This window comes from Pelophylax lessonae (genome assembly GCF_965119305.1).
Source record: "Pelophylax lessonae genome assembly, chromosome: 11".
NCBI classification, from domain to species: Eukaryota; Metazoa; Chordata; class Amphibia; order Anura; family Ranidae; genus Pelophylax; species Pelophylax lessonae.
Genome location: NC_138778.1, coordinates 50,955,082 through 50,982,947, shown reverse-complemented (window position 1 = coordinate 50,982,947; position 27,866 = coordinate 50,955,082). Strand labels below are relative to the sequence as shown.

The window sequence follows — 27,866 nt, the reverse complement described above, 5'->3', positions numbered from 1 at the left end:
ATCTTGGTGCTGAAACCAAAAATGCAGGATGCACTTCGCAGAAAAACAAAACTGACAGTTTTTAAAGAATACATATATTTTTTTATATATAAAATTGTATTATATTCGACTTTTTAATTAACATCATGAAACTAATAGGACGGCCATTATCAGCACCGTTAGCACAGGAAAAGCTAAAATAAAAATGCATCCCTTTAAATTTTATGTAGGTCTTCTCACTGGTCCATTACGCTTTAGTCATGGTGTTAATCTTGCTTGCTGCATTTATGGTCAAAAATAAAATGCACCTCCCATTGAAAAACGCAGTTAAAACACATCTGTGTTACATTTTTTATGTGTTTTTTTGAGTCACGTGACCTATGAAAAACACACCATAAGCACAGTAAAAATTGAGGTAAAAAAGCATGCGTTTTCTGTGCCATTAGCCATACCTTTTTCTTTATTGGCAAAATGCTGAAAACACCATTTTTGGCCACCGAAAATTTTGGTGCATCTCTAGTTTTTGTATTACAAGAGGTCACATTGTATTGTGCACCCTGTTAAATGGTCGACTGAAATAAAAAGGTATAAAAAAAAAAAATTAAAAAAAAAAACCCCACAAATTGTCCATGAAAAAAAAACAGGAACTGGAACTTAGGACGTGAAGTTTAGGTGTAACTTCTGTTGGGAAGAAAAAAAAAAAAACCCTCTGGGTGATCTATGCCAGTTCCTTTAGAGCAGAAGGTAGGACTCTGCAACAAAGCTTAAGATCCACAAAGTTTTTTTTTTTTTTTTTTTTTTAAAAAGACTAAGAAGGGCCAGGTTCATTATAAGCAGTTGGTGCACAGTCAGTGCTCTAATGAGAAAAGCTGCAGGATCTGCATCCCTTGAGAAGTATTTAAACCTAAACCTAGTATTTAAAGCGGTTTGCCAGTGTCAAATCCCCCTGTAAGCAGCAGACAAAGGCTGTGTGTCCCTCGAGGGACAAGAAAAAAAAAAATCGGATTTTTGTAAGATCTTACCGTAAAATCCTTTTCTCTTAAGCTCATTGACAGACGTAGTCTTCTTGATTCACAAGAACTGGGTTATGCTGCCCTCTACAGGAGTAGGACTAGGCAGAAAGAAAAAACGTTCTGGCTCCACCCTAGGGGCAGTCCCAGAGGGTATATCCTCTTCCTGTCTGCTACAGAGAATCAGTTCTGTCCCAAAGCAGCAACAGAGAATTTAACCCAACCCAACTCAATGATAGAGGGGCGGGTACTACGTCTGTCAATGAGCTTAAAGAGGAAGTAAACCCTCCTCTACAACTTGTACCTATAGGTAAGCCTATAATAAGGCTTACCTATAGGTACTGTAAATATCTCCTAAACATGTACCGTTTAGGAGATATTTACCTTAGAAGCATCCAGTGACGTCACTGGCGCAGGCGCACTGAAGGAACGGCCGCTCGTGCCGTTCATTCAGAACTCCGTGCCGTGACTGTCGGCTCCCGCGCGCGTGCGCGGGAGTGACGTCACCGCGCCTCCGGCCAATCAGATGGCCGGATGCCGCGATCCCGGAAGACGGGCGACTAGACATGTCGCCCGTCATCCAGCTAAGCGGACGGCACGGCGGGGGCTCGTTCTAAGGTAAGTATTTCATAATGAGCTAGTATGCATCGCATACTAGCTCATTATGTGTTTCTCTTGCAGGGTAAGTAAGAAAAAAGAAAATAAAAAAAGAGTTTACAACCTCTTTAAGAGAAAAGGATTTTATGGTAAGATCTTACAAAAATCCGATTTTCTCTGTCGCTCATTGACACACGTAGTCTTCTTGATTCACAAGAACTGGGACATCCAGAAGCAGTGCCACAAATGAGGGGTGGGATTGACCGAAATCAAAATCCAAACTAGAAGGCCCAACCGGAGCCAACCAGAAGTATCAAAGGACTCATCGAGTAAACAGATGAGACCTACCCCACAAATCCTCGAGGTAGACCAACAGTCTCCTCAAACAGTGGCCTGCAGGAACCTTGCGGCCAGAAGAGGCATCTGACGATGCCATCACATAAACCTTATACAATATTGTAAAGGTATGAACCGACAACTAAACAGTCGCCTTGAAAACCTGAACCACTGACGCCTGATGGCGGAGGGTCCAGGAAACTCTAAGCGCCCGAGTAGAATGCGCCTTAACAGGGAACGGGGGATCCCGACCCTTAGATAAAATAAGCCTATACCACCGTCTGTCTGATCCATCTAAAGATGGTCGCAGCAGAACAGGCAACCCCCTTCTTAGGGCCATCCGTGATCACAAACTGTGAATCCGTCTTACAAATTGAATCCGTAGTATTCAAATATATCCTGATCGCCCGAACTACATCCAAGGAATGCCATGCAAATTCTCGAGGATGATTGGGCTAAGGACATAGGAAGGACAATACACTGTCCTCATTCAATGAAACTTTGAAACCACCTTAGGAAGGAAGGATGGATTCGGATGAAGAACAACCTTATCCCTATGAACCACCAGATCTGGGGAACAACAGGATAACGCAGCCAGTTCTGACACCCTGCGTGCAGAAGTGATAGCCACCAAGAAGACCACCTTCTGGGATAAAGTAAGCAAGGGAATCTCCCTGATATTTTCGAAGGGAGGTGTCTGAAGAACCGACAGCACCAAATTAAGATCCCAGGATGGTAACGGCGCGTGCACTGGCGGTGCCAGGTGTCGCAACCCCTGGATGAAATTCCGCACCAAGGAATGAGTAGACAAAGGCTTCTGAAAGAAGATAGCAAATGCCGAAACCAGACCCTTGATAACACTTAAGGCCAGCTTCTGCTCAACTCTCTGTTGCAGAAAAGCCAATATTCGGGCTACCGAATAAAGATGTAGATGGAACCCAAGGGATTCACACCACACAATATAAGACTTCCATGTACGATGATAATCTTTCTGGAAGTCGCTTTCCTTGTTTTAACTAGAGTAGGAATAACTGAAGCTGACAATCCCTTGTCCTTCAGCACCTGGGTCTCAATAACCAGGCCGTTTAAAACCAGCGATCGTAAAGCAGGATGGAAGATCGGTCCCTGAGACAGTAGATCCTCCCTGAGAGGAAGTCTCCACGGGACGCCCGCCACCAGTCTGACCAAGTCGGCGTATCAAGCTCGATGAGGCCAGTCCGGAGCTGCCAGGATTACTGGAATTCCTTCCTCCTCTATCCTGCGAAGAAGTCTTGGCAGTAACCCAAGAGGAGGGAAGGCATACATTAGCTGGTATTGCCCCCACGGGGTGACCAGTGCGTCTGCGGTCTCTGCTAGAGGATCGCGGGAGCGAGCCACGAATCTCTGTACTTTTCTGTTGAATCGTGATGCCAACAGATCCACATCCGGGGTGCCCCAACGTAGGCACAACTGGTGGAAAACTTCTGGATGGAGGGACCATTCCCCCTGATCCGGAGTCTGACGGCTGAGATAATCTGCCTGCCAATTTTCCACCCCCGGAATGAACACCGCAGAGATAGCTGGAACAAATCGTTCCGCCCAGCGAAGAATGCAAGCCACTTCTTTGGCCGCTCGGACACTCTTGGTGCCCCCCTGGTGATTGACATAAGCCACGGCCGTGGCGTTGTCCAACTGGATCCGAACCGGGCTGCCCTGGAGCTGCTCGGTCCAGTGAATCAGACAAAGTCTGATCGCTCTCAGTTCCAATACATTTATCGGTAACCTGGATTCTTCCGGGGACCAAAGTCCCTGAACGGATAACTGACCGAGAATTCCTCCCCATCCGGATAGGCTGGCATCCGTGGTCACTATCGTCCAATATATTGGCAGAAATGACTTTCCCTGGCTGAGCATCGGAGACCGAAGCCACCAGACCAGAGACTCTCTGGTCTGTTTGCTCAATTGGATCCGATAGTCCAGGGACTCCGGATTCCGATTCCAAATGAGAAGAATCTCTTGCTGAAGAATTCGGGTATGGGACTGGGCAAATGGGACTGCTTCGAAGGAAGCCACCATCAACCCCAGAACCTTCATGCAAATCCGAAGGGAAGACCAGCTGTTGGATAGTAACAACTGGACTGCTGATTGAATCTTTCGGAGTTTCCCTACCGGAAGGAAAACTCTTGTCCTGACTGTGTCTAGAATTAGACCCAGATATTCGAGCCTCTGGGTGGGAACCAGAAATGACTTTTGCTGGTTCACCAGCCACCCGAATTCCTGTAAAGAAATTATAGTAATTTCTATGTTTTGTAGCAGGGTCTGAGGAGACTCTGCATGAAGCAGGAGATCGTCTAGGTAACCTAGAATCAATATGCCTCTTTGGCGCAGTAGTGCCAACATTGGGGCCAACACCTTCGTGAAGACCCGAGGAGCCGTGGCGAAACCGAAAGGTAACGCCACAAACTGATAGTGGTTCTCTTCTACGGAAAAGCGTAGAAACCGCTGATATCCTGCGAAAAATGGGAATGTGAAGATAGGCGTCCTTGATGTCTATGGACGCTAGGACATCCCCTGGATGCAGGAAGGCTGCTACTGTGCGAATGGATTCCATCTTGAATTTCCTTATGTCGAGAAAGGAATTGAGTGCCCTTAAGTCCAGAATTGGACGCACTTTGCCCTCTTTCCTGGGTATTGCAAATAGGTTTGAATAAAACCCTTGAAAACGTTCTGTCCAAGGAACGTGGACTACCACTCCTTGTTGTAGTAAATCCGTGACTGCTCTCCGCAGATCTTCTAAACGATCCGGGGATAGTCGGATATTGGAAGGGAAGAATCGCGCCGGTGGGAGAGATCAAAACTCGATCTTGTACCCTGACCTTATGACTTCGCAAACCCACTTGTCCGGGATTCTGGAAAGCCATGGATCCGGGAACCGGCGAAGACGTCCCCCCACCCCAATTATGGGTGGGGGCGCACCTTCAGGCTTTGGACGATTTATCTTCAGGTCTGGAGGGGGCGGGCTTTTGCTTGCCCGACCAACGTCCCCTGAAGCCTCCTGAAGGAGCTTTGGAGGACTTAATTTTTTCACCCGCGGGACGAAAAAACTTTTTTGTGAGCAGAGAAAGAAGGCCCTCGTCTTTGACGAGTTCCTTTACCCTTAACATCTTGCTGTAAAAAGGTGCTCTTTCCACCCGTGAGATCCTTAATGATCTCATCTAAGTTGGCTCCAAAAAGACGCTCTCCTAAAAAGGGGATATTAGCCAATGCTTTTTTGGAACCTTGGTCGGCTAACCAACCTTTTAGCCACAGTGTACGCCTGAGAACCACTGCTGAAACTGATGCTCGCGCCAATAATGGAGTGGCGTCTAACGCCGCATCACACACAAACTGTAACCCCTGTATCATTTGTTCCAACAAATCTGATACCGCCTGAGGGACCTCTTCTAAGTCCCGGCGTAACCACTTGGTCCATTCAGTTACAGTCTGCGAAACCAGACCAATAGCAATTATTGGTCTGAAAGCTGATCCAATCAAGGAAAACAAGGTGCGAGAGATAGCTTCTATCTTGCGATCCACTGGATCTTTAAAAGACGGAGCGTCTTCTAAAGGAATAACCGTGGCTTTATTCAATCTAGCAATTGGTGAATCCACCACAGGTGGTTCTGTCCATTTCTTAATGAGGGTTTCCTCAACGGATAACGCCAGTTAATGCGTTTAGAAATAGCAGAGGTGCGTTTTGGCAGACTCCATTCTTTTTTGATTGGATTGCCAAAAACATTTGGGCAATGGAAAAACCTTTGCCATTTTCATGCGTTTTTTAGTCCCAAAAGGGATTTCAGTTTCAGCTATTTCCGACGGAATACCCTGTAATCTTAAGGTTTCTTGAACAGATACAATGAGTGCGTTTACCAACGCTTCCTCTCGGGCTATGGCTGATGCCGAAACATCCGTCTCACTGTCTGAAGAGACAGTACCCGAGACACCAATCCCAGATGAAGTACCTGCAACTGCAGAAATAGGCTCAGAGTCTGAATCCGAAGTTTCAGATAATAAGGGGTTAGGCGGGGGTCGCTTTCTTGCGCCCTGTCAATGACAAGCCACTTCCACCCGGGACACAAAAGTTTCCATAATAGCCGACAATGATTCAACCATCAGTGGGGTGCTGGAGGATCCTGCAGACACCTCGAGGGGATCCGGTGGAGATACATGAGTGGCAGGGTCCATGTTAATTCAGGACACCTCTGCCAGAAAAAAAAAAAAACTTTTTTTTTTTTTTTTTTTTTTTTTTTATGTGTCTCCCCCTAGCGCAATAGCGCCCCTCAGAGTACCTGCTTCTCGATCCCCACAGAGAGAGAGAGGGACCCCCAAGGCTCACCACCCGATGCAGAGAAGTTTCCAACCAACTGCAGTCAGCGTCTGTCTTTTACAGACTGGAAAGAGCTGTGTTCGTTTTCCCGGGTAGAAGGACGTGGCTCCGCCCCCTGTGTACGCCTTCCGCGTTCCCAGCTCTCCACGAGGTAGCTGGGCTCATCAAACATGGCCGCCCCCATACAGGAGACAATAGACTCCAAAAACATGGCGGCCGGCGTGACCTGAGGACATACATGCACCTGGTCTACGGCAAAATGGCGGCGGACCGCCAAAATCGTTTTCCCCAGCAAATCCACCTGCATCTCTGCTAAGTGGCGGTTTATCGATCTGCAGGAGGTACACTACAATTAAGGTAGGATTATACCTCCTATGTCTGCTGTAATACTACAGTCTGCTGGGTAGAGTGTTAGCTCTCAAACCAAGTCCACTTCCCACCAAACACATACTGTATTTACAAGGGGGACTTCTAGTGTCAGATATATACTGACCATGTATGGAGGGGCCCATAATTCATACTGCCTCATAACGAGGAAAAAAGGGAACGTTTACTCACCATACCGAACCGACAGGCACCCTCTCTTCACAATACCCTCTCCACCGGGGTGGGGGGTTGTGGACCACTCCGGACGCCTCGACTCTGTGGTTCCTGGCGTCCAAGCGAGACTTTTAACTCGCAAGGTCAGTCCCTCCAATGGGACTCCGTCGCGGCCGACCCAGCGCGGAGCTCTGGTCTGCACGCGCTCGTAGGCAGAAACCGGGGTGACCACTGGATCTCAACATCCAGCCCGTCGCCCGGCCCCGCATACTTACTTGAATGTGTCGCGGCCGACCAAGCGCAATGCAATGGTCTGCGCGCGCTCGTAGGCCGGCTGGGGTGACCACTAGTGTCGCCCAGTCCGGCGTTTTTGCTTGAAGATCTCACAGGAAAAAAACACTGGAGAAAACTACCTAAAAAATATTTTTTCTAAAGAAAAAATCTTGCCAGGACCAAAAAGATCCCAGCAAGGAACTTAGGTCCTTACTCCTGACTAGACAGAAAAAAACTGATTCTCTGTAGCAGACAGGAAGAGGATATACCCTCTGGGACTGCCCCTAGGGTGGAGCCAGAACGTTTTTTCTTTCTGCCTAGTCCTACTCCTGTAGAGGGCAGCATAACCCAGTTCTTGTGAATCAAGAAGACTACGTCTGTCAATGAGCGACAGAGAAAATGGTATTGAAATTTACATGGGACAGAAAAGTACATTAAACTTAAAGATTAAAGTTCTCTCCTGACTGGTCGGTTGTGGCCACGGCAGGGTATTGTATTTACATCAACTTTATGACAGAGGTACCATTAAGTCCTTTCGGCAATCTCACAGAAACAGCCCTTTCAATGCTCACAGCTTAGACATGCCATAGAGGCCCAATTTGGGATGCGCAATGCCCAACTGGGTAAAAAAAAAAATGGAATGGGCTTCTTCGCCCTGACCATACACACCTCATTTCAACATATTACTCACTACTCCTGAAAGGTAAACTAGCTGACAAGATCGATTTAAGAGAAATGGACCAATATGAATGGTTTGACATTTTCTGTTCTACACAGCAGGTTCATGTTTTATTTAAAAGAAATAAAAATGGCAGGTTAATTTCTATATGGACACTGTACAGTTGTGGTTTTGAAACAAATACTAAAAGTAATTAGCAGCAAATGACAAAACGCAATTAGCGAATGGAGATAGGTGGACATATAGAAACTCACAGCCCATGTCTAATTTCATTCCTGCCAAGTAAACTACGTACACAGATCAACAACGGCTGTCTCTTTTAGAACCTGCACCAATTGCTCCTAATGGACAATTTCTACTCCCTAAAAACAACAAAAGTTGATCTGCTTACTTATTATCCGGGAAGCTAGCGAGGTCCAGCAAGTAGTCTCCTTTAAGAATCTAAAATGGAATAGGAAAACAGAATAAGGACCATGAAAAACCAAAACATTGATTTCGTAACCAATATTAGAACGAAAATTCTAAAGGTTAGCTGCACGATTTTAATGAGAAAATCGAAAACATAAAAGGGAAGAAAAAGGTTAGTCCCCTAGTTGCTCTAGGTATACATGATAAAGAGCCCAACCAATATACTTTGAGCTGAAATTAAATCTCCAGTGATATAAGGAATACACGCCTAGGTGTTACCTGTGAACTTATATGCAACATATAGCAGATCGTAAAAGACATGTACACTAGCAAAATAAAGATCTCCAGGGATACATGGGGAACCTTTATCAAACCTGTCGCAAGGAAAAGCAATGCTGAACAGCAGCAGTGAGACGCACTCTGTTGGGCAGATTAGAAGCTTACAGCCCAAGTCATAAATTCCTCCTTTGGCTGTTCTCAAGTCCTGCGCTTGTGACTGCATCAAACCTGACACTAATCACTTTCTTTTTTTTTGTGCTTCTTTAAAATAGAAATCTGTCATTTCCAGAAATAAATAGGAGTCTTTGAAATTTTAAAACGGTCACTCTTAGCTTCCCAGAAATACAAACCGGTCTGTAAACCTGTCAGGGATTTTGCCGATTGCTCCTGTGTGGCCCAATGGTTTTAGTTTTTATTCTTGAGTTGTGTAATTGTACAATACTTTAATTTATACACACCTTTTCTCTTTCATCTTTACCTATTTATGCTTTTATCCGGCATGGGGACACTATTCCTCCCACTAGCGCCAACGATGAGGCACAACTCCTCCCCCCAATACAATTTATGGAGCATTGCTTACTCCCACTGATGACATTTCCTTCTCCCACTGACCACAGTCCAGCCCCCCTAAAGCCTGAAGGGCAGTAAATTGGCCCTTTGTTTAGAAAGTTTGGAGATCCCTGATTTATATGAATGTCTTTGGTAAAAATCAGCACACCTATAGAAGAGTGTCATTCTAAATGTTAATCATCTGATTTCATCCTCCTAGGTGCAAAGCCTAAACAAGCAGAGGTTCACTGCATCCCCAATAAACATTTAGCGAACCAAATACAAATATGCAAGTTAAGCAACATTTTTCACAAGACCTAGAAAGAAAAACGCAATACAACTTACAAATACCTTTCTGTCGTAGAGTTTTGAGATGTAAGGCTTGAAATAATGCTCTTTTATGCCTTTGGCTTCCACTGCAAGCCCATCGTAGTATTCACAGAGTGCATTGATAATACAGGGAGGATCATCATCATCAAAGCTATCCATATCAGGAGCTGGCAACTTTGCTGTTTACACAAGAAAAAGATTGTTAATTTAAAGGAACAAATATGTATTTCTTTATAGGTGGGTGGTGTTAGCACAAATCACCCCAGCTAGGAATAAATGGCCCTTGCATATCTTAAAAAAAAGTTTGCTAAGCTGCACACCATATATTAGGGGGGAAAAAAAAATTATAGATAGATAGAAATATATATATATAGGCACCCGCACCGGAAGTGACGAGCGGGGCCAGTGCAGGCGCATTGATTCCTGGGAGCGAGGAAGTGACGGCGCGGGCCGAGGCAGCAGAGGGAGTTAGTGGAAGAAAGGCGAGTATATTTTTCTTCTATAACAAGCTGAGTAAACAAAAAAAAAAAAAATCTGAACTATCCATTTCTTTTTCAGGTGACCAAGAGCAAGCGGATGGCCCAAAATCGATTATGTCGATTTTGTGGCCGGAACTCCGCTTTAAACTCTTTCCCCACACATAATGTACAAGACAGACTGGTCCACAATCAAAAAGTTTGCACTACTAGCTAATAAATGGTCTACATTTAGAAGACCTACCTGTAAATGATGGATTCAGAAGGTCATCCTTATGGGGACACTGCAAAGTATGAACATAAACCAAATCCAGGCAGCACAAAAGCAAGTGATAAGAGTTAACCAAATCATCGCCAATCAGACTAAAATTTCCTAAGAAAGAAAAAGGACATGAAATCATGTACAATCTATAAAGACTCCCTTGTAAAGCCCCTTGACGCTTTCATATAAAGGACTATTACATTTAATGTTCAGGCTGGTTATTTTTTTTAACTCTTTTTTTTTTTCAAACAAGCACTGAGCTACATAACAAAATCTTTGCTTTTTATTAAATTGTTCTAAGTTATCTGGTAGAAAAAAAAAACGGAAAAAGTTGTATCAAAATCAAATTCATTAAATACAGTAAAAAACAAAAAACAAAATTGAATTCAGTAAATACAACTCGCACTCACCCTTTGCATATACAAATAGAGTCCAGCAGAAGTTGAAGAGATCTTTAACATTACACTGCAACTTCCTTAAAAACAGAACGTAAAAATATTCAAAGATTAAAAACATTATATAAAAATGTTATTCCTCTCACAATCTAGCAGGACAAAATAAGCAATCCATGTCCATGTGAAATGACGGTGACAGATCCTGCCATTGCACGGCCCTGCGAAAGGCACATTCTCGGAGGACGTCATATGACGTCCTCCCAGAACAACAGTGCCCCCCCCCATCAAGCTGTCATTTTACTATAGGCCGGGCAAAAAGGTGTTTATAAAAAAAAAAAAAAAAAAAAAAAAAAAAGCCCAGCAAAATAATTTCTTGCATTATTACACCACATATACTTAGCTTACAAGAGAAAAGGAAAATGCCTAGACATGTGATCTCTGCATAAGGGAAGGACCAGCAGACCTAGACGATCCTCCTTTCAGCAGACACTGTAGGTATATGGCTAAGCTTCCTTTTCCTGGTAAGAACTAGGCTACCATTTGAATTTAACCACTTGCTGACCGCCTCATAGCAGATATCCTGCTACAGGGTGGCCGCGCTGCGCAGGATCACGTGTTTATATACGTGATCCTGCAATTCCGGGTATCGGGTGCGAGTAACTTAAAGCACAAAAAAAAAAAAAAAACACAGAGGTGATCAAGTACCACCATAAGAAAGCTCTATTTTTGGGGGAAAAAAGGACATATTTTATTTGGGCACAGCGTCGCATGATCGTGAAATTGTTAGTTCAAAGTAACGCAGTGCTGTGTTGCAAAAAAAATGGCCTTGTCAGAAAGGGGCTAAGGGCCAGTTCACACCATAGAAAACGCAGTTCGGATGCTTTCCTGCATGCACAATATTGGTGCATTCCAATGCATATCTCCCCCCACCCCCCCTTTTTTTCTTAACCTTAATGTCTTTAACCGGTTGCCGACCGCCGCACGACTATGTACTGCGGCGGTCAGCCCCGGCCAGGCAGAGTGACGTATGGATACGTCACTCGCCTGTCACTGACTTGCGAGCCTATTGCGGGCGGGCGCGCGCCCGCCGAGGCTCGTTCACAGACAAGTCAGTGCGTGTGTCCGGCGGACTCGATGTCCGCCGGTCACACTACGATTGCTCCTGTGAAGGGAGAAAGGCGGAGCGGCTTATGTAAACAAGCCGCCCGTCATTCTCCCTGGTGTAAAAATGAAGATCAGACAGTTCTACTATGTAGAACTGTTGATCTTTGTTTTTACACCAATAGCAATGTCCCACTACAGTTAGAATCACGCCCCTAGGACACACTTAACCCCTCCCTGTCCAATAAAGTTAACCCCTTCCCTGCCAGTGTCATTTTTGCAGTAACAGTGCATATGTATAGCACTGATTACTGCAGTAATGTCACTGGTACCCCCAAAAGTGTCAAAAATGTCAGTCAAGGGTCCGATCTGTCCGCCGCAATGTCTCAGTACCGCAAAAAAAAAAAAAAAAAAAAAGAAATCGCAGATCGCCATTACTCGTTAAAAAAAAAAACACCAAAAATTACAAAAATCTTTCCCTTTGTTAGTAAACGCGATAACTTTTGCGCAAACCAATCAAAATACGCTTTTTGCGATTTTTTTTACCAAACATATGTAGCGTAAAACAATTTGGCCGAAAATGTTAAAAAATTTTGATTTTTACATTTTTTTGGGGGGGAATTTCATATAAAAAAATGTGAAAAATATTGTTATTTTTGCAAAAATTACGCTCTTTTTTTGTTTATAGTGCATGATCAAAAAAAAAAAAAAAAAAAAAAAAAAAAAAATCGCACAGGTGATCAAATACCACCAAAAGAAAGCTCTGTTTGTGGGAAAAAAAGGACGTGAAATTCGTTTAGGTACAGCGTCGCACGACTGCGCAATTGTCCGTCAAAGTCACGCAGTAAAAAAAAAAAAAAACGCAAAAAAACCCCTGGTCTTTTAGCAGCCAAATCCTCCGGGGCTTAAGTGGTTAAAGAAGGACATGTGTTCCACTGCGTTTATTAGTTTTACTGTGTTCCCGTACAGTCCAGTGCAGACTAAAATGCAGCATGTTCTACTTTTTTTTTCCCTGGAACTGGAATGCACTAGTGTGAGCATTGCCATTGAAAACCATATAACCTACTATCCATGCGCTTTTGATGTAGCAAAAAAACGCACTGGACTTCATGTCATGTGAACTGGCCCTAAATTTTCCAGAGGTCAAGTGGTTAAAGTACCCAGGCATTAAAAGTTTCCCCTTATGTGCAAAATTGGAAGTGTGGGTTAGATAAAGATGCACCAACTAAGATGTACAATGCAAGGAAAAGACCTGTCATCAAACTTTACAATCAGCACATCTGTTTATCAGTGGAAGAAAAGCAATTTACCTTTGCTTCCTACTTCTAGGCAGTCTAGGAGGCTCTTCATGGCGATTTTGAAACATGTCCATGAATATTGGTTCAAATTTTTTGAAGATTACTGTAGATACCTCAAAGTTCCTTTCTAGCCGTTCTACTCGCTCCCTGAATTCCTGGGGAAGGTTTGACATGTCCATCCACTTCTTCATTTTATTGAAGAACTGAATCAGGCTATTGGGAGAGAAAAAAAAAAAAAATGGGATTTTTGACTTACCGTAAAACCCATTTCTCTGATGTTCGTTGACGGAAACAGCTCTTGATTCTTCTTAACCATTGGGTTATACCCCCCCCCCCCTACAGAAGTGGGGCACTAGGCAGGAAAAAGCTTGACTACGCCAATGGGCAGTGCCAGGGGGTATACACTCAGCTATAGGCACTCCGTTTTGGGAGCAAAAAAAAAAAAACGCCTTTCCGGAACAGTTTTCGTTGGGAAGGCTTTTTTATCCGCCATTCGGTCCAAAACATTCTCTAGATCTGATCCAAACAGAAGATCTCCATCGAAAGGAATGCTGCAAAGTCTTATTCTTTAGGCTGAATCTCCTGACCAGGATTTCAGCCACAGGGCCCGGTGGGAAGAATTTACCAGGGCTGCAGCTTTAGCTGAATTCTTGGCAGACTCCGCTGAAGCATCCGCCATATACCCTGGCGCCTTATTTAGCATTGGTAAAAAAATCCAACTTCCTTAATTTTGACTAGGCAGAAAAAAAAACTGAGTGCCTACAGCTGAGAGTGGGTGTATACCCCCTGGGTCTGTCCATAGGTATAGTCAAGCTTTTTCCTGCCTAGTGTCCTACTCCTGTAGGGGGCAGTATAACCCAATGGTTAAGAAGAATCAGGAGCTGTGTCCGTCAATGAAAGAAAGAGAAACATGCTTTGAATGGTAACAAGTCAGCATTCAATTTGGAGTACATGAATGATAAATAAAAAAATGCCCTAATATATATCACATTTGACAATATAAATTAAAATTATAAAGTCTTGTCTTTTTAGGTAAAAATAATAAACATATTATACTTACCTGCTCTGTGAAATAGTAATCTTACTCTTACTCTCCAAGCAGCTCGTTATGGGGGCACCCAAACCGAGTCAAAGCGTGTGTCCATTTAGGCTGGCCATACACTATACAATTTTCTTGTTCAACTTTCCTTTAGATTTACCAAAACCATATAATATGAGGTCAAACCTAAACACTTTCAATTTGTATGCAGTCAGGCAGGCCCTTGCACTACATAGTTAAAGGTAAATCTAAAGGAAATTGAATAAGAAAATTGTATAGTGTATGGCCAGCCTTAGACACAGCCGTGGCCTGGCCCCTCTTCTCATTGGCTGACTTTGTGATTGACAGCAGCAGGAGCCAATGACGCCACTGAGGACAGCTGCAAGAACCAAAGAGGAGGGGAGTCCCGGTCAGCCGAGACACTCTAACATCAATAGATCTAGATCAGGGCCAAGTATTAGGGGGGCTGAGGGAAGTTGCTGCACAGGAGGTTTTTTTGTTTTAATAAAAACATTTTCTGCATTTACAACCATTTTAAAGAGTAGGATTAAAACCTGAAGCTAATGTGCTTACGAGTTTTGCACATACTAGAGAGTCTAGTTATATGTTTTTACACATTTTTACCAACTGAATCCAATTAGAAAAATAGTTGAATCTTCAATGTAAATTATATGAGAAATAACCCTATGTATTATTAGTTTTGAGCATTTTTTTTTTTTTAAATATAAAAATCCATACCTTAGTTTGGCTGACCGGAGTATACGAGTGAGGGACACTCCATTTCCCTCCATGATACCTCTTCCAACAGTTGGAATGACGACTTTCCGGCACTCTGCATATAATGCGCATGCAAGCCAGTGTTTCACATCACCCTTAAAAAAAAAAAAAAAAAAAAAAAAAAAAAAAAAAAAAAAAATTAATGATGAAGCTCCAGCAAGGAAATGGAACATATGTGCCAAAGCATAAAAAATGTTCCCACATTCATAACCCTTGAAATAAAGGAGAGTCAAAGCTGACTGTGTTTCGTGTGCATTCAACAACCCTTGATGCGCTAGGTAACCATGTTATATTGCACTAAACACCCAATCATTTCTGAACCATTTTACTATCATGAACAAACAAGGCAAATGTTGACAGTTATATGGGGGGGGGGGGGGGACACACAATTGACTCTACATCCTAATCAATTTTATTTTAATGCATCAAAGCAGTGTGTCATCAATTACAAATCATTCTGTACAACCCCTGGTAATACTACAGTAAATCAAAAGTAATGGGCTACACCTGATCTGCATGCTTTGTCAGTAAGATCAGTGTGATCGGTTTTTTGCACAGGGCATAAAAAAGGTATTCCAGTTATAAGATGGATCTCCAGCTTGATGCCTTTAACCAATTGCCGACCAGCCGCTGTAGTTAAATTAAACACAAACACACCACACGCTGATCGCTGCCATTACTAGTAAAAAAAAAAAAAAAAAAAAGATTTACCTAGGTTTGTAGAAGCGATAACTTTTGCGCAAACCAAGCAATATACACTTATAGGGATTTTTATTTACCGAAAATACAGTATCTCACAAAAGTGAGTGCAACCCTCACATTTTTGTACATTTTTTTTTTTTTATTATATCTTTTCATGTGACAACACTGAAGAAATGACACTTTGCTATAATGTAAAGTAGTGAGTGTACAGCTTGTATAACAGTGTAAGTTTGCTTTCCCCCTAAAATAACTCAACACACAGCCATTAATGCCTAAACCGCTGGCAACAAAAGTGAGTACACCTCCAAGTGAAAATATCCAAATTGGCCCCAATTAGCCATCTTCCCTCCCCGGTGACTCGTTAGCAGAGATGTATAGTAACTAAGTAGAACTACTTAAGTACCAAAAGGCGGTATCTGTACTTTCCTAGAGTAGAATTTCTTTCTCCTACTTCCACTTTTACTTCACTACATTTTTTCAATGATTTCAATACTTCTACTTCGATATTTTTTTTTTGTGCTGCATAGTTACTCGTTACTAATATAAAAATTACCACTGCCAGAACAGTAGATGGCAGGTTTCATGAAGCTCAAAACATGTGTATTATCAGCGCATACGAAAATAAAAGCTACTGTATGTATAAATAAAAGCTGCATTTGAAATAAAAAACAATATGATGTTCAAACTTTTCACTTCTTTCTTTAATAACTACATAACACAGTACTTGTACTTTTACTTTCAGTACTTGAGTAGCAAAATTTTTTTTAAACACTACTGGTACTTTTACTTTCAGTACTTGAGTAGCAAATATTTTTTAAAAAACTACTTGCAATACTTAAGTACAAAAAATGTTGAATACTTTAGTACTTCTACTCAAGTCACATTTTGATCGAGCACTTGTACTTTTACTCAAGTATGGGTTTCGAGTACTTTATACAACTCTGCTCGTTAGTGTTACAAGGTCTAAGGTGCAAATGGGGACCAGGTGTGTTCAATTTAGTGGTATCGCTCTCACTCTCATACTGGATTGCTATGAAGTTCAACATGGCACCTCATGGCAAAGAACTCAGAGGATCTGAAAAAAAGTGCTGCTCTACATAAAGATGTCCTAGGCTATAAGAAGATTGCCAAGACCCTGAAACTGAGCTGCAGCACGGTGGCGAAGACCATACAGCGGTTTAACAGGACAGCTTCCACTCAGAACAGGCCATGCCATGACCAAAGAAGTTGAGCGACACGTGCTCAGCATCATATCCAGAGGTTGTCTTTGGGAAATAGATATACAAGTGTTGCCAGCATTGCTGCAGAGGTTGAATTTGGGGGGGGGGGGGGGGGTCAGCCTGTCAGTGCTCAGACTGTACGCTGCACACTGCATCAAATTGGTCTACATGGCTGTCATCCCAGGAGGAAGCCTCTTCTAAAGATGATGCACAAGAAAGCCCACAAACAGTTTGCTGAAGACAAGCAGACTAAGGACATGGATTACTGGAACCATGTCCTGTGATCTGATGAGACCAAGATAAACTTATTTGGTTCAGATGGTGTCAGGCGTGTGTGGCGGCAACCAGATGAGGAGTACAAAGACAAGTGCGTGTTGCCTACAGTCAAGCATGGTGGTGGGAGTGTCATGGTCTGGGGCTGCGTGAGTACTGCTGGCACTGTGGAGCTACAGTTCATTGAGGGAACCATGAATGCCAACATATACTGTGACATACTGAAGCAGAGGGTGATCCCCCTCCCTTCGAAGACTGGGCTGCAGGGCAGTATTCCAACGACCCCAAACACACCAAGACGACCACTGCCTTGCTAAAGAAGCTGAGGGTAAAGGTGATCGACTGGCCAAGCATGTCTCCAGACCTAAATCCTATTGAGCATCTGTGGGGCATCTTCAAACGGAAGGTGGGAGGAGCGCAAGGTCTCTAACATCCACCAGCTCTGTGAGGTCATCGTGGAGGAGTAGAAGAGGACTCCAGCGGCAACCTGTGAAGAGCTCTGGTGAACTCCATGCCCAAGAGGGTTAAGGCAGTGCTGGAAAATAATGGTGGCCACACAAAATATTGACAATTTGAGCCTAAATTGGACATTTTGACTTAGGGGTGCACTTCCTTTTGTTGCCAGCGGTTTAGACATTAATGGCTGTTTGTGGAGTTATTTTGAGGAGACAGCAAATTTACACTGTTATACAAGCTGTACACTCACTACTTTACATTGTAGCAAAGTGTAATTTCTTCAGTGTTGTCCCATGAAAAGATATAAAATATTTACAAAAATGTAAGGGTGTACTCACTTGTGAGATAATGTATGTGGCAGAATACATATTGTCCTAAGTTGATGAAAACATTTGATTTCAATTTTTTTTTTGGAAGGGTTTATAGCAGAAAAGTAAAAAATAAATATTGTATTTTCCGGAATTGTCACCTTTTGTGTTTATAGCGCAAAACATAAAGACTACAGAGGTGATCAAATACCACCAAAAGAAAGCTTTTTGTGGGAAAAAAGGACATCAATTTTATTTGATTACAGTGTCACATGACCGCGCAATTATCAGTTAAAGTAACAGTGCTGTATTGCAAAAAATAGCCTGGTCATTAAGCTAAAACCTTTGTGGTCCTTAAGTGGTTAAGAAGCTCAAAATAGTCCCAACCTTGCAGCCCTAATTTTGATGAGTGGAGTGGTCAGTACACTAATGGCTCGTTTCCACTGAGCGGTACGGTTCGGTACGCTATTTTTGCCGTTTCCATTGTGAATGGTACCCTAATTCCGAACCGTACTGTACCACTTTTTAGGGACCCTTTCGTTGGGGTACCAAGCACATTAGTACCGTACCAACAGGGTGGAGCTACACTCTGCAGAACTTTGATTGGTTGACAGAGAATCGTCTATCACAGCTTTCCTGCTACACCACGCCTATCATGAAAGGGTACTATTGGCAGTGGAAACGCAAGGTGTACCGTTCCGAACCGAACAGTACCGTACCACTCAGTGGAAACGAGGCATAAGGCCCCTTTCACAAATGCGGACCGTTGAGATCCGCCTGTCAGTTTTCCAGGTGGATCTGAACGGATGCCCCATGCAGCTCTATGGGGAACCGGATGTCAGCGGAGACATGTCTGCTGACATCCAATCCGATGCTGTCTGTCAAACCCGGACGGATGGAAACCGTATTTTCCATCTGTCTGGCGAATCGGATAACGGACAGGCGGTCAGTTCTCAGCCGATTCCCCTATAGAGGACAGCAGGGATCTGACACCTTCGTCTCCACACACAGAGAAAAAATGGACACAGCACCCGCCACTCTATTGAGTTGGGTTTTATGTTCCTCTGACACTGCTTGTTACAAAACTAAAAAGATCTATAGCAGGAAGTGCGAGTATACCCCCTGGGACTGCCCTATAGGCGTAGTCAAATTTTTTTCAGCCTAGTGTCCTACTCCTGTAGGGGGCAGCATAAACCCAAGGGTCAAGAAGATCTGGAGCTGTGTCAATGAACTAAAGAGAAATAATTTAATCCATTTTGGAATAAGGCTGTAATAAAAAATGTGGAAAAAGTGAAGCGCTGCAAACACTTTCCAGATGCACTGTACCCATTAGAACAATAAAGCTTTGCATGTTGTGGGACACTCAGTGTTAAAGTGATAAATGCTCATTTAAAAAAAAAAAAACATGTTATGTTATAACTACCTGTTCAGTGCAATAGCTTTGCACAGAACAGCCCTGATCCTTCTCTTCTTAGGTCCCCCACCGGTGCTCCTGGCCCCTCCGCCTTGCTGAGTGCCCCCCATAGCAAGTGCATGCTCGCTTCCAAGACGCCTCTGTGTGACCGTAAGATACAGAGCGTGGCTAGGTCCTGCCTCTCCTCACTGGCTGTGATTGACAGCAGTGGGAGCTAACGGGAGCTATGAGGAGGCATAGACCTGAGAAAGCCGCTGTTCTCAAGCACATTGCTGGAACGAAATAGGGCTCAGGTAAGTATTGGCTTAATCGATGGGTTTAGTTCAGCTCTATGATCTACTGCTGTTCAGGGGCTCTGGGCTTCAGCAAAATGGCAGCCTCCAGCAAGAAGAAATAAGAGCAATACTGGAGTCAATACACAGCACACACTAAATTTTGGTAGCATAATAATGTGGAATGTATGTTCCTTGCTAAAGAACATTTTTTGTTATGGCCAAGTTGTTATGGCCAAAGGTTGGCTTTTTTTTTTTTATTATTATGATTTCACACAGTTTTTTTTATTATTTCTCATATGTACTAAGGCAGTGTAAGGAAAAAAAAAAAAAGAAGGACACCGCCCAAGAGGCATGGCCCCTATAAAATTTGGAATACAATTGTCAAAATTAGAAATAGAACATCTCACTATAACAGAAATTCCCCTACCCCTCCACGCCCCCCTTCCCCCCCAAATAAATCCAGCTTAATCTTGCTATTCAAAAAAGTTAAAAAAATAAAAAAAGGATTTAAAGTGCACAAGATATCATTGATCGGATGTGAAAGCACAAATAAACCAATAGCCGTCCGGCCTTTCCTGTTAAGTGTAGGTTCACCACTCAGTGAGGTCCATAGGGATACGTAAGATTACCTAGCACCCATATAAAACCACTTATTTGTTTATTTCGAAAATAGGTAGCTCTCACCCCACCGTAGAAGTTGAGTTAATCCAGGACTGCCATAGATACTTTATCACATTTTTTAATACAACCCTAGGATATATAGGTTGCCCTATAGAAGGGTATCATGGAGTTTACCAGTCCCTTCCAAAAGGAAATTGGAAGGGCAAACTTTTTTCAAGTGTAGAAGTATAGCTTTTCTACCTTAAAAAATATTAGAGGATATTTAGGACCTTTTTGTGAGCCCTTGTAGATCCTCAGCTCAGGATTCCCCAGGGCGCGGAGTCTAAGCTCCAGCCTGCTTCTTCACCAGGGACCCTGTGGTGGGGATGGACTTGCAGCAGGCTGGAACCAGGTCGCGGCCCCCAGGTAGGCCCAGCTGAAGATGCGGAGACCACTGGCGTGTGCAGAGTAAACAGCAGACAAAAGGATATCCACGAGACAAGCTGAGGTCAGGACAGGCAGCAAACAAACACAGACGAGAAAACAAAACCGGGGGTCAGTACACAGTGACTCAGATACAATAGCCTAGGGGTATACAGATGGGAGCTAAGAGAACAGTGAAGTTGCTCAAGCAATGAGGGTTACACTGAGCAAGCCTTATATAGACAAGCCAATTAGGAGGCGGGCCAGGAAGTGATGAAGGGACAGGAAATAAAAGCCCACAGGATAGCAGACGACGCCCATAGGAGATCACAGCCACAACACACAAGTGAAAAGCAGCAAGGTAGAAGCACTGCAGCAAGCAGGTAAGAGTATACAAACAAAAACTACAGGCTAACTTGTGAAAGTAACCCCCTCTTATGGGATCTCCCCACTCATTAGGGCCAGGCTTGAGAGGAAACTTTTGATGAAAGTTTCACCAAACGAGGGGCAGAAACATCAGTAGACAGAATCCAACATCTCTCCTCAGGAACAGGAAATGGTACTGAAGGATGGCGGCCAAATACTGTGAAAAAGGAAGACTCCCCAGTGCTGACATTAGCGTGGTTATTGAGGGCAAATTCTGCCCAGGGTAAAAAGGTCTACCCAAACATCCTAAAGGACAGAAATGAAGGCAAGGAGATACCGTTCCACATTCTGGTTAACCCTTTCCGTTTGTCCATTTGACTCCGGATAAAAAGCTGAGAAGTCCAACTTGATTCCAAATGATGTGGCTAGGGCTCTCAAGAAGCAGGCAATAAACTGAACTCATCTATCAGAGACAATGTGTGAGGGCATACCAGTGCCATCTTAAGAGCCTTATAGGCCCCTGGGCAATGCAGTGCACTGGGGCCCCCTGCCTACACAATCACGCACGAGAATAAAAATGCAAGGTAGTTGTCTCTTGTAGTATATATTGGTCCCTGTAATATGTATATAGTAAGGTATATACTCCAGGTAGTAGTTGTACTCTCTTGTAGTATATAGTGTTCCCTGTAATATGTATATAGACTATATACACATTATACAATTTTTTTAACCGCATCAGAAGACTTCTTAGAGAAGAAGGCATAGGGGCGGAGCTTACTGTCATGCATTTGGAGAAGAAGGACGGCCCCCCACTCCCAAGGACGAAGCATCTGAAGAATGTCAGGACATTTGAGAATAGATGCAGACAGGAAGGCCGTTTTGAGCTTGTGGAAAGCCTCGACAGCTCAAGGAGGCTAGGTTCTGGCATTAGCGCTCTTTCGGGTTAAAGAGGTAATGGGCGCCAGAGAGGAGTAATCAGGGAGGAACTGGCGATAGAAATTGGTGAAGCTCAAGAACCGTTGCGTAGCTTTTAGGCCAGAAGGCGGAGGCCAGTTGGTGATGGCCTGAACTTTGGCAGGATCCATAAGCAGCCCTTTTTCTGTGACTATGTAGCCTAGGAAAGGAACTTGGGTTCGTTCAAAGAGGCATTTCTCCAACTTTGCATACAAGCAGTGGTCCCGAAGACGTAGACGAACCGTACAAACAAGCTGGTGAGGAGTGTTTAAATCTGGAGAAAAGATGAGCATGTCATCCAGAGATACACAATGACACAAACGTACACAATGACACAAATGTATAGGAAATCAGAGAAAATGTCATTAATAAAATTCTGCAAGACAGCTGGGGCATTATGAGATATTCATAGTGCCCGTCTCTGGTGTTAAAAGCTGTTTTCCATTCATCTCCCTCTCAAATACAAATCAAATTGTATGCTCCATGGAGCTCTAACTTGGTAAAAAATTGAGCATCTTGTAGTCTGTCAAAAAGTTCAGAAATCAAGGGTAACGGGTACCGATTCTGAATGGTGATGGCATTGAGACCTCTATAAAATCAATGCAGGGCCAGAGTGTACCATCCCTTTTCTCCACAAAGAAGAAACCAGCCCCAGCAGGAGAATTGGATTTACTTATAAATCCTTTCTGCAGATTTTCCTGGACATACTTGGACATGGCTTGAGTTTCAGGGATGGAGATAGGGTAGACAACCTCAGGGACGATGGAGGCAAACTGTCAGCAGCTATTTTTGGAAAAAACATCTTGGAAGGCCAATTAAAGCAGAGCAAGCATTGGAGAGGTAGTGACCTCAGCTCCAGGTTCACAGATGGAGATACCTTAGGGAGACAAGTCTAATGGCATTGCGACCCCCAAGATAACACTTGGCCAGAGTTTTAATCCAGATAGAGTGTTTCCTCAAACATAGAAGTCCAAGAATGATGGGACTAGTTGACTTGGGAAGTATCAGGAAAGAGACTTCCTCACGATGAAGGACACCGACATGCATGGTGATGGAGGTTGTTCTAAACCGTAGGGGTCCAAAGGCCAAGGTCGAGCCATCCACTGCCGATACAGATAGAGGCATGGCCAGGGGAACTAGAGGAATGCCCAATTCAGTGGCTAAGGACTGCTCCAGAGTCTCCATATGCAGAAACTTGATATGAAATTAGGGCCCAATGAATAGAGATGGCTATGACAAATCTAGGGTAAGTGGCGGAGTTCAGATTCTGGTCTAGATCACCCCCCTCTAAGCGACCGTGTAGGGAGTTTCCCAGACGGACAGGGCAGGATTTTATTGTATGACCACCAGCGCCGCAGTAAAGACACAGGCCGAGTCTCAGGTGACGTGACCTCTCGAGGAGTGAGGCGTGTCTGGCCTAATTGCATGGGTTCTTCAGAAGCCAAAACAGCGGAAGATGGGTTGTTCGGGAACGTTCTGGACAACAGGAGCGAAGCGACCCACCAGGGGTTGACGTGATCTCACTCCTGGAAGCGGACATCGATTTGGATGCTAAGGGCAATCAAGCCATCCAAGGTGGTGGGTATAGTTCTGCCAGCTAATTCATCCTTTATACAATCTGCAAGACCTTGCCAAATGGTTGCAGTAAGAGCCTCATTGTTCCATGCCAGTTCCGAAGCCAAGGTGCGAAACTGAACTGCATATTGACCAACAGTCATGTTTCCTTGACGAAGTCAAAGAAGAGCTCCAGAAGCAGATGAGGCCCTGCCAGGCACATCAAAGGTGTTACGGAAAGCTTGTAGGAAAGCAGAGAGACTGGAAATGGTAGGATCTTGAAGCTCCCATAGCAGCAAGGCCCAAGACAGAGCTGGTCCCGACAGGAGTGAAATCATGTATGCCACCTTGGAACGATCTGTAGGGAAATAATGGCCCGCTAGCTCGAAGTAGATCGAGCACTGATTGATGAAGCCTTGACAATCTTTGGGATCACCAGAGAAGTGAGGTGGCGGAGGCAGCTGGAGTTTTGAAGGACTGACCTCTGCTGGAGGGACTGTGGAAGCAGAAGCGACAGGGGCGGACACAGGAGCTGGAATGGAAGAAGAGGGAGTAGGCACAACCTGCAACTGATCCAGACGGGAGGAAAGTGCCTGCAGACACTGCATAATCTGTTCTTGATAAGCCTGCTGAACGTCAACTCTCTGCACCAAAGACTGAAGTTGATCCAGCAGGGGCAGTGGGGTCTCCGAGGAGCTCATGGCCTAAGCAAACTGTCAGCGGAACTGTGGAAGTGAGCCCTAGTAGATCCATAGGTCAGGATTCCCCAGGGCGTGGAGTCTAAAGGATAGACATGCAGCAGGCTGGAACCAGGTTGCGGCCCCTAGGTAGGCCCAGCTGAAGCGGAGACCACCGGCGTGTGCAGAGTAAACTGCAGACAAAAGGATATCCACGAAATAAGCCGAGGTCAGGACAGGCAGCAAACAGACGAGAAAACAAAGTCGGGGGTCAGTACACAGTGAATCAGATACAATAGCCTAGGGGTATACAGATGGGAGCTAAGAGAACAGTGAAGTTGCTCAAGCAATGAGGGTTACACTGAGCAAGTCTTATATAGACAAACCAATTAGGAGGCGGGCCAGTAAGTGATGAAGAGACAGGAAATAAAAGCCCACAAGATAGCAGACGATGCCCATAGGAGCCACACCACACAAGTGAAAAGAAACAAGGTAGAAGCACTGCAGCAAGTAAGAGTATACAAACAAAAACTACAGGCTAACTTGTGACGCTCTAACTGACAAAGGAATGGGGACAGCAAGAACCTATGAAATACAAGAGGTGACCTCAGTCCAGAAAGTCTGGATCTGCAGAAACTTAAAAAAAAATTAAAAAATATGGTCAGCTTTGGCAGGAGAAAGAACGGTGCCAGCATTCCACTGAGGAGGTAGGGTAGATATTTGCCAGTCTACCTGGGGTATAGTAAATCCTAATGATGCATTTGAACTGAATCAACCTATCCTTGGCTGCTACCAGATGTTTGAAGGGTTTTTCCCCCCACAGGTAGTCCCAATCCTCTACCTAAATATCCAGTACATCTATAGCCCACCACTCCCTGCATCTAGTCATGGGAGAAGGAACCTTCTTGAATAACTCTTTGCATACCTAAAGGTTGGCTTTAATGAATGCGAGGAGTTGCTGTGTTAAATACCGCATCTCTAGTAGCAGTCGCTGTAGCTGTCAAAAAGTCCATCTGACTCTGCTTATCAGCACTGTTCAGCAGATACAAAGAAACATTGTTAAGCCCCGTACACACTTACCGATCGTCGGCCGAACGATCGGCCGTCTTTTGTCCGGTGCTGTCGTGTCTGTTGAAAACTGCAAAAGACTGCACACGAATTTTGTCGGCCAACAACAGCCGACTGCAGAAGTGATGTCATGTGATGGTTAACTTTCCTTGTCTTTTTTCTTTTCTGAGCATGCCCAGTCTTGCAAATCTGCTGTCTGTCGGCCGAATTCTGTACTGACTGGCGAACAATCAGCCGTTCTGGTGTCGGCATACAAAAATTTTAATGCTTGCACGACAGATTCTGTTCGGCCGAAAGTGCGCCATCGGCTGTCGGAAGCATCATACTAACAAGCTGAAAATCGGCCGATCGACAATCGGTACGTGTGTACGGGCCTTTACTTTTGTATCTTTCACCTGCAGATCAAATGAATGAGTTTCCATGGACAGGATGATGTCAGTTAACCACATAACGACCGCCCGCCCCAGTTTTACTGCGGCAGGCAGGCAGCCGCTCCTGGGCAAAGCGACGTAGTACTACGGAGACTCTAGGGGTGGGCGCGCGCTGCCAGCGGCATGCTCCTGCTCGTTCCCTGGGGAGCCTGCGTGTGTGACCGGCGGCTCCGATGGCCGCTGGCCACTCACAATCTCCCGCAGCAGAGAGAGAAAGACAGACGGCTGTGTTTACATCAGTGTCCTCCTGTATAGGATTGCTATCTCTGTGATTACATCACAAGCCACGCCCCCATACAGTTAGAATCACGCCCCCCCCAGGGACACACTCAACCCCTTGATCACCAGTAATGTTAACTCCTTCCCTGCCAGTGTCATTTTTACAGTGACAGTGCATATTTTTAGCACCGATTACTGTAGTAATGTCACTGGTACCCCCAAAAGTGTCAATGTAAGTCAGGGGTCTGGTCTGTCGGCCGCAATGTCGCAAAAAAAAAAAAAAAAAACGCAGATCGCCGCCATTACTATAAAATTTAAAATTAAAACTATTTAAAAAAAAAAAAAAAAAGGCAAATCTTCCCCTTAGTTAACGCAATAACTTCTGCGCAAACCAATCAAAATACGCGTATTGTGATTTTTTTTTTACCAATAATATGTAGCAGAAAACTAATTGGCCTAAAATGTTAAATTTTTACATTTTTTTTTTTTGTTGAGAATTTCATATAAAAAAAATGTGAAAAATATTGTTATTTTTTCAAAATTGTCGCTCTTTTTTTTTTTTGTTTATAGCGCAAAAAATAAAGACCGCACAGGTGATCAAATACCATATATTCGTTTGGGTACAGCATTGCACGACCGCGCAATTGTCTGTTAAAGTCACGCAGTGCCGAATCGCAAAATAGGGCCTGGTCTTTGAGCAGCCAAATCCTCCGGGGCTAAAGTGGTTGAAACAACCCAATGTGTAAAAAAAATTATTTAAATACATTTGTTTCTTGGGGTATTTAAAACCCACCTGGGTGGATGCAGCATTGGCCCATATGACATCATCCCATAGTATGAAGGACCTCTCATCCTGTGCAATGTGTACCCCCCATAGGAGCCCCCCTCCCCCTGTGCAGTGTGTACCCCCATAGTATGAGCCTCCCTCCCCCTGTGCAGTGTGTACCCCCATAGTATGAGCCCCCTCCCCCTGTGCAGTGTGTACCCCCATAGTATGAGCCCCCCTCCCCCTGTGCAGTGTGTACCCCCATAGTATGAGCCTCCCTCCCCCTGTGCAGTGTGTACCCCCATAGTATGAGCCTCCCTCCCCCTGTGCAGTGTGTACCCCCATAGTATGAGCCCCCTCCCCCTGTGCAGTGTGTACCCCCATAGTATGAGCCCCCTCCCCCTGTGCAGTGTGTACCCCCATAGTATGAGCCCCCTCCCCCTGTGCAGTGTGTACCCCAATAGTATGAGCCCCCCTCCCCCTGTGTACCCCCATAGTATGAGCCCCCTCCCCCTGTGTACCCCCATAGTATGAGCCCCCCTCCCCCTGTGCAGTGTGTACCCCCATAGTATGAGCCCCCCTCCCCCTGTGCAGTGTGTACCCCCATAGTATGAGCCCCCTCCCCCTGTGCAGTGTGTACCCCCATAGTATGAGCCCCCCTCCCCCCTGTGTACCCCCATAGTATGAGCCCCCCTCCCCCTGTGCAGTGTGTACCCCCATAGTATGAGCCCCCCTCCCCCCTGTGTACCCCCATAGTATGAGCCCCCTGTGCAGTGTGTACCCCCATAGTATGAGCCCCCCTCCCCTGTGCAGTGTGTACCCCAATAGTATGAGCCCCCCTCCCCCTGTGCAGTGTGTACCCCCATAGTATGAGCCCCCCTCCCCCTGTGCAGTGTGTACCCCCGTAGTATGAGCCCCCCTCCCCCTGTGCAGTGTGTACCCCCATAGTATGAGCCCCCTCCCCCTGTGTACCCCCATAGTATGAGCCCCCTCCCCCTGTGTACCCCCATAGTATGAGCCCCCTCTTCTCCTCTGACCTCCAGGCTGTAGGTACTCCATGTCCGGGTGAAGTTGCTCAGAGTTCGGACCGCCGTCTCCTCCTCCAGGTTCAGTTCCCCGCACAGACTCTCCAACTCCTCCCGGACCCTCTCCCCGACTCCCCCGTCTGAGGAGTTGGAGGACTCGGCCTCGTCCCTCTCCATCATTATTATTATTATTATCGCCCCTCCGCCTGCTCTCCCCGCACTTCTCCTTCCCACAATCCTCCGCGGCACCAAAAAGGCGCGAAAACCAGACAGACTCACACCCCGTGTATCCCTCCGACGGACCTACTTTTTCCCCTAACTCCCCTTTAAAGCGGGGATTCCCGTCCTAACCGACACCACGCCGTACACCGGAGCCGCTGGAGGGGCTGGGAAGGAGTAGAGAAGGCTTTCTAGCCCATAGTCCCGGAGCAGCGGAGGGATATGAGGGAAAGGCCGCACTGC

General features: G+C 44.9%; 1 protein-coding gene across 1 annotated transcript in view; it reads right to left on the bottom strand.

The window, feature by feature from the left end:
* The window catches only part of RBL1 (RB transcriptional corepressor like 1), a 98,440-nt gene extending 70,800 nt beyond the window's left edge, over positions 1 to 27,640 (bottom strand). Inside the window, exons 1-7 of the mRNA XM_082271896.1 lie at positions 27,417 to 27,640; positions 14,635 to 14,768; positions 12,870 to 13,070; positions 10,474 to 10,538; positions 10,046 to 10,174; positions 9,347 to 9,504; positions 8,151 to 8,200 (exon numbers count right to left, since the gene is read on the bottom strand). Of these exons, the coding sequence (XP_082128022.1) occupies positions 8,151 to 8,200; positions 9,347 to 9,504; positions 10,046 to 10,174; positions 10,474 to 10,538; positions 12,870 to 13,070; positions 14,635 to 14,768; positions 27,417 to 27,584 (905 nt within the window). The 5' untranslated portion in view covers positions 27,585 to 27,640. The remainder of the gene's footprint in view (positions 1 to 8,150; positions 8,201 to 9,346; positions 9,505 to 10,045; positions 10,175 to 10,473; positions 10,539 to 12,869; positions 13,071 to 14,634; positions 14,769 to 27,416) is intronic.
* Positions 27,641 to 27,866: the final 226 nt, after the last annotated feature.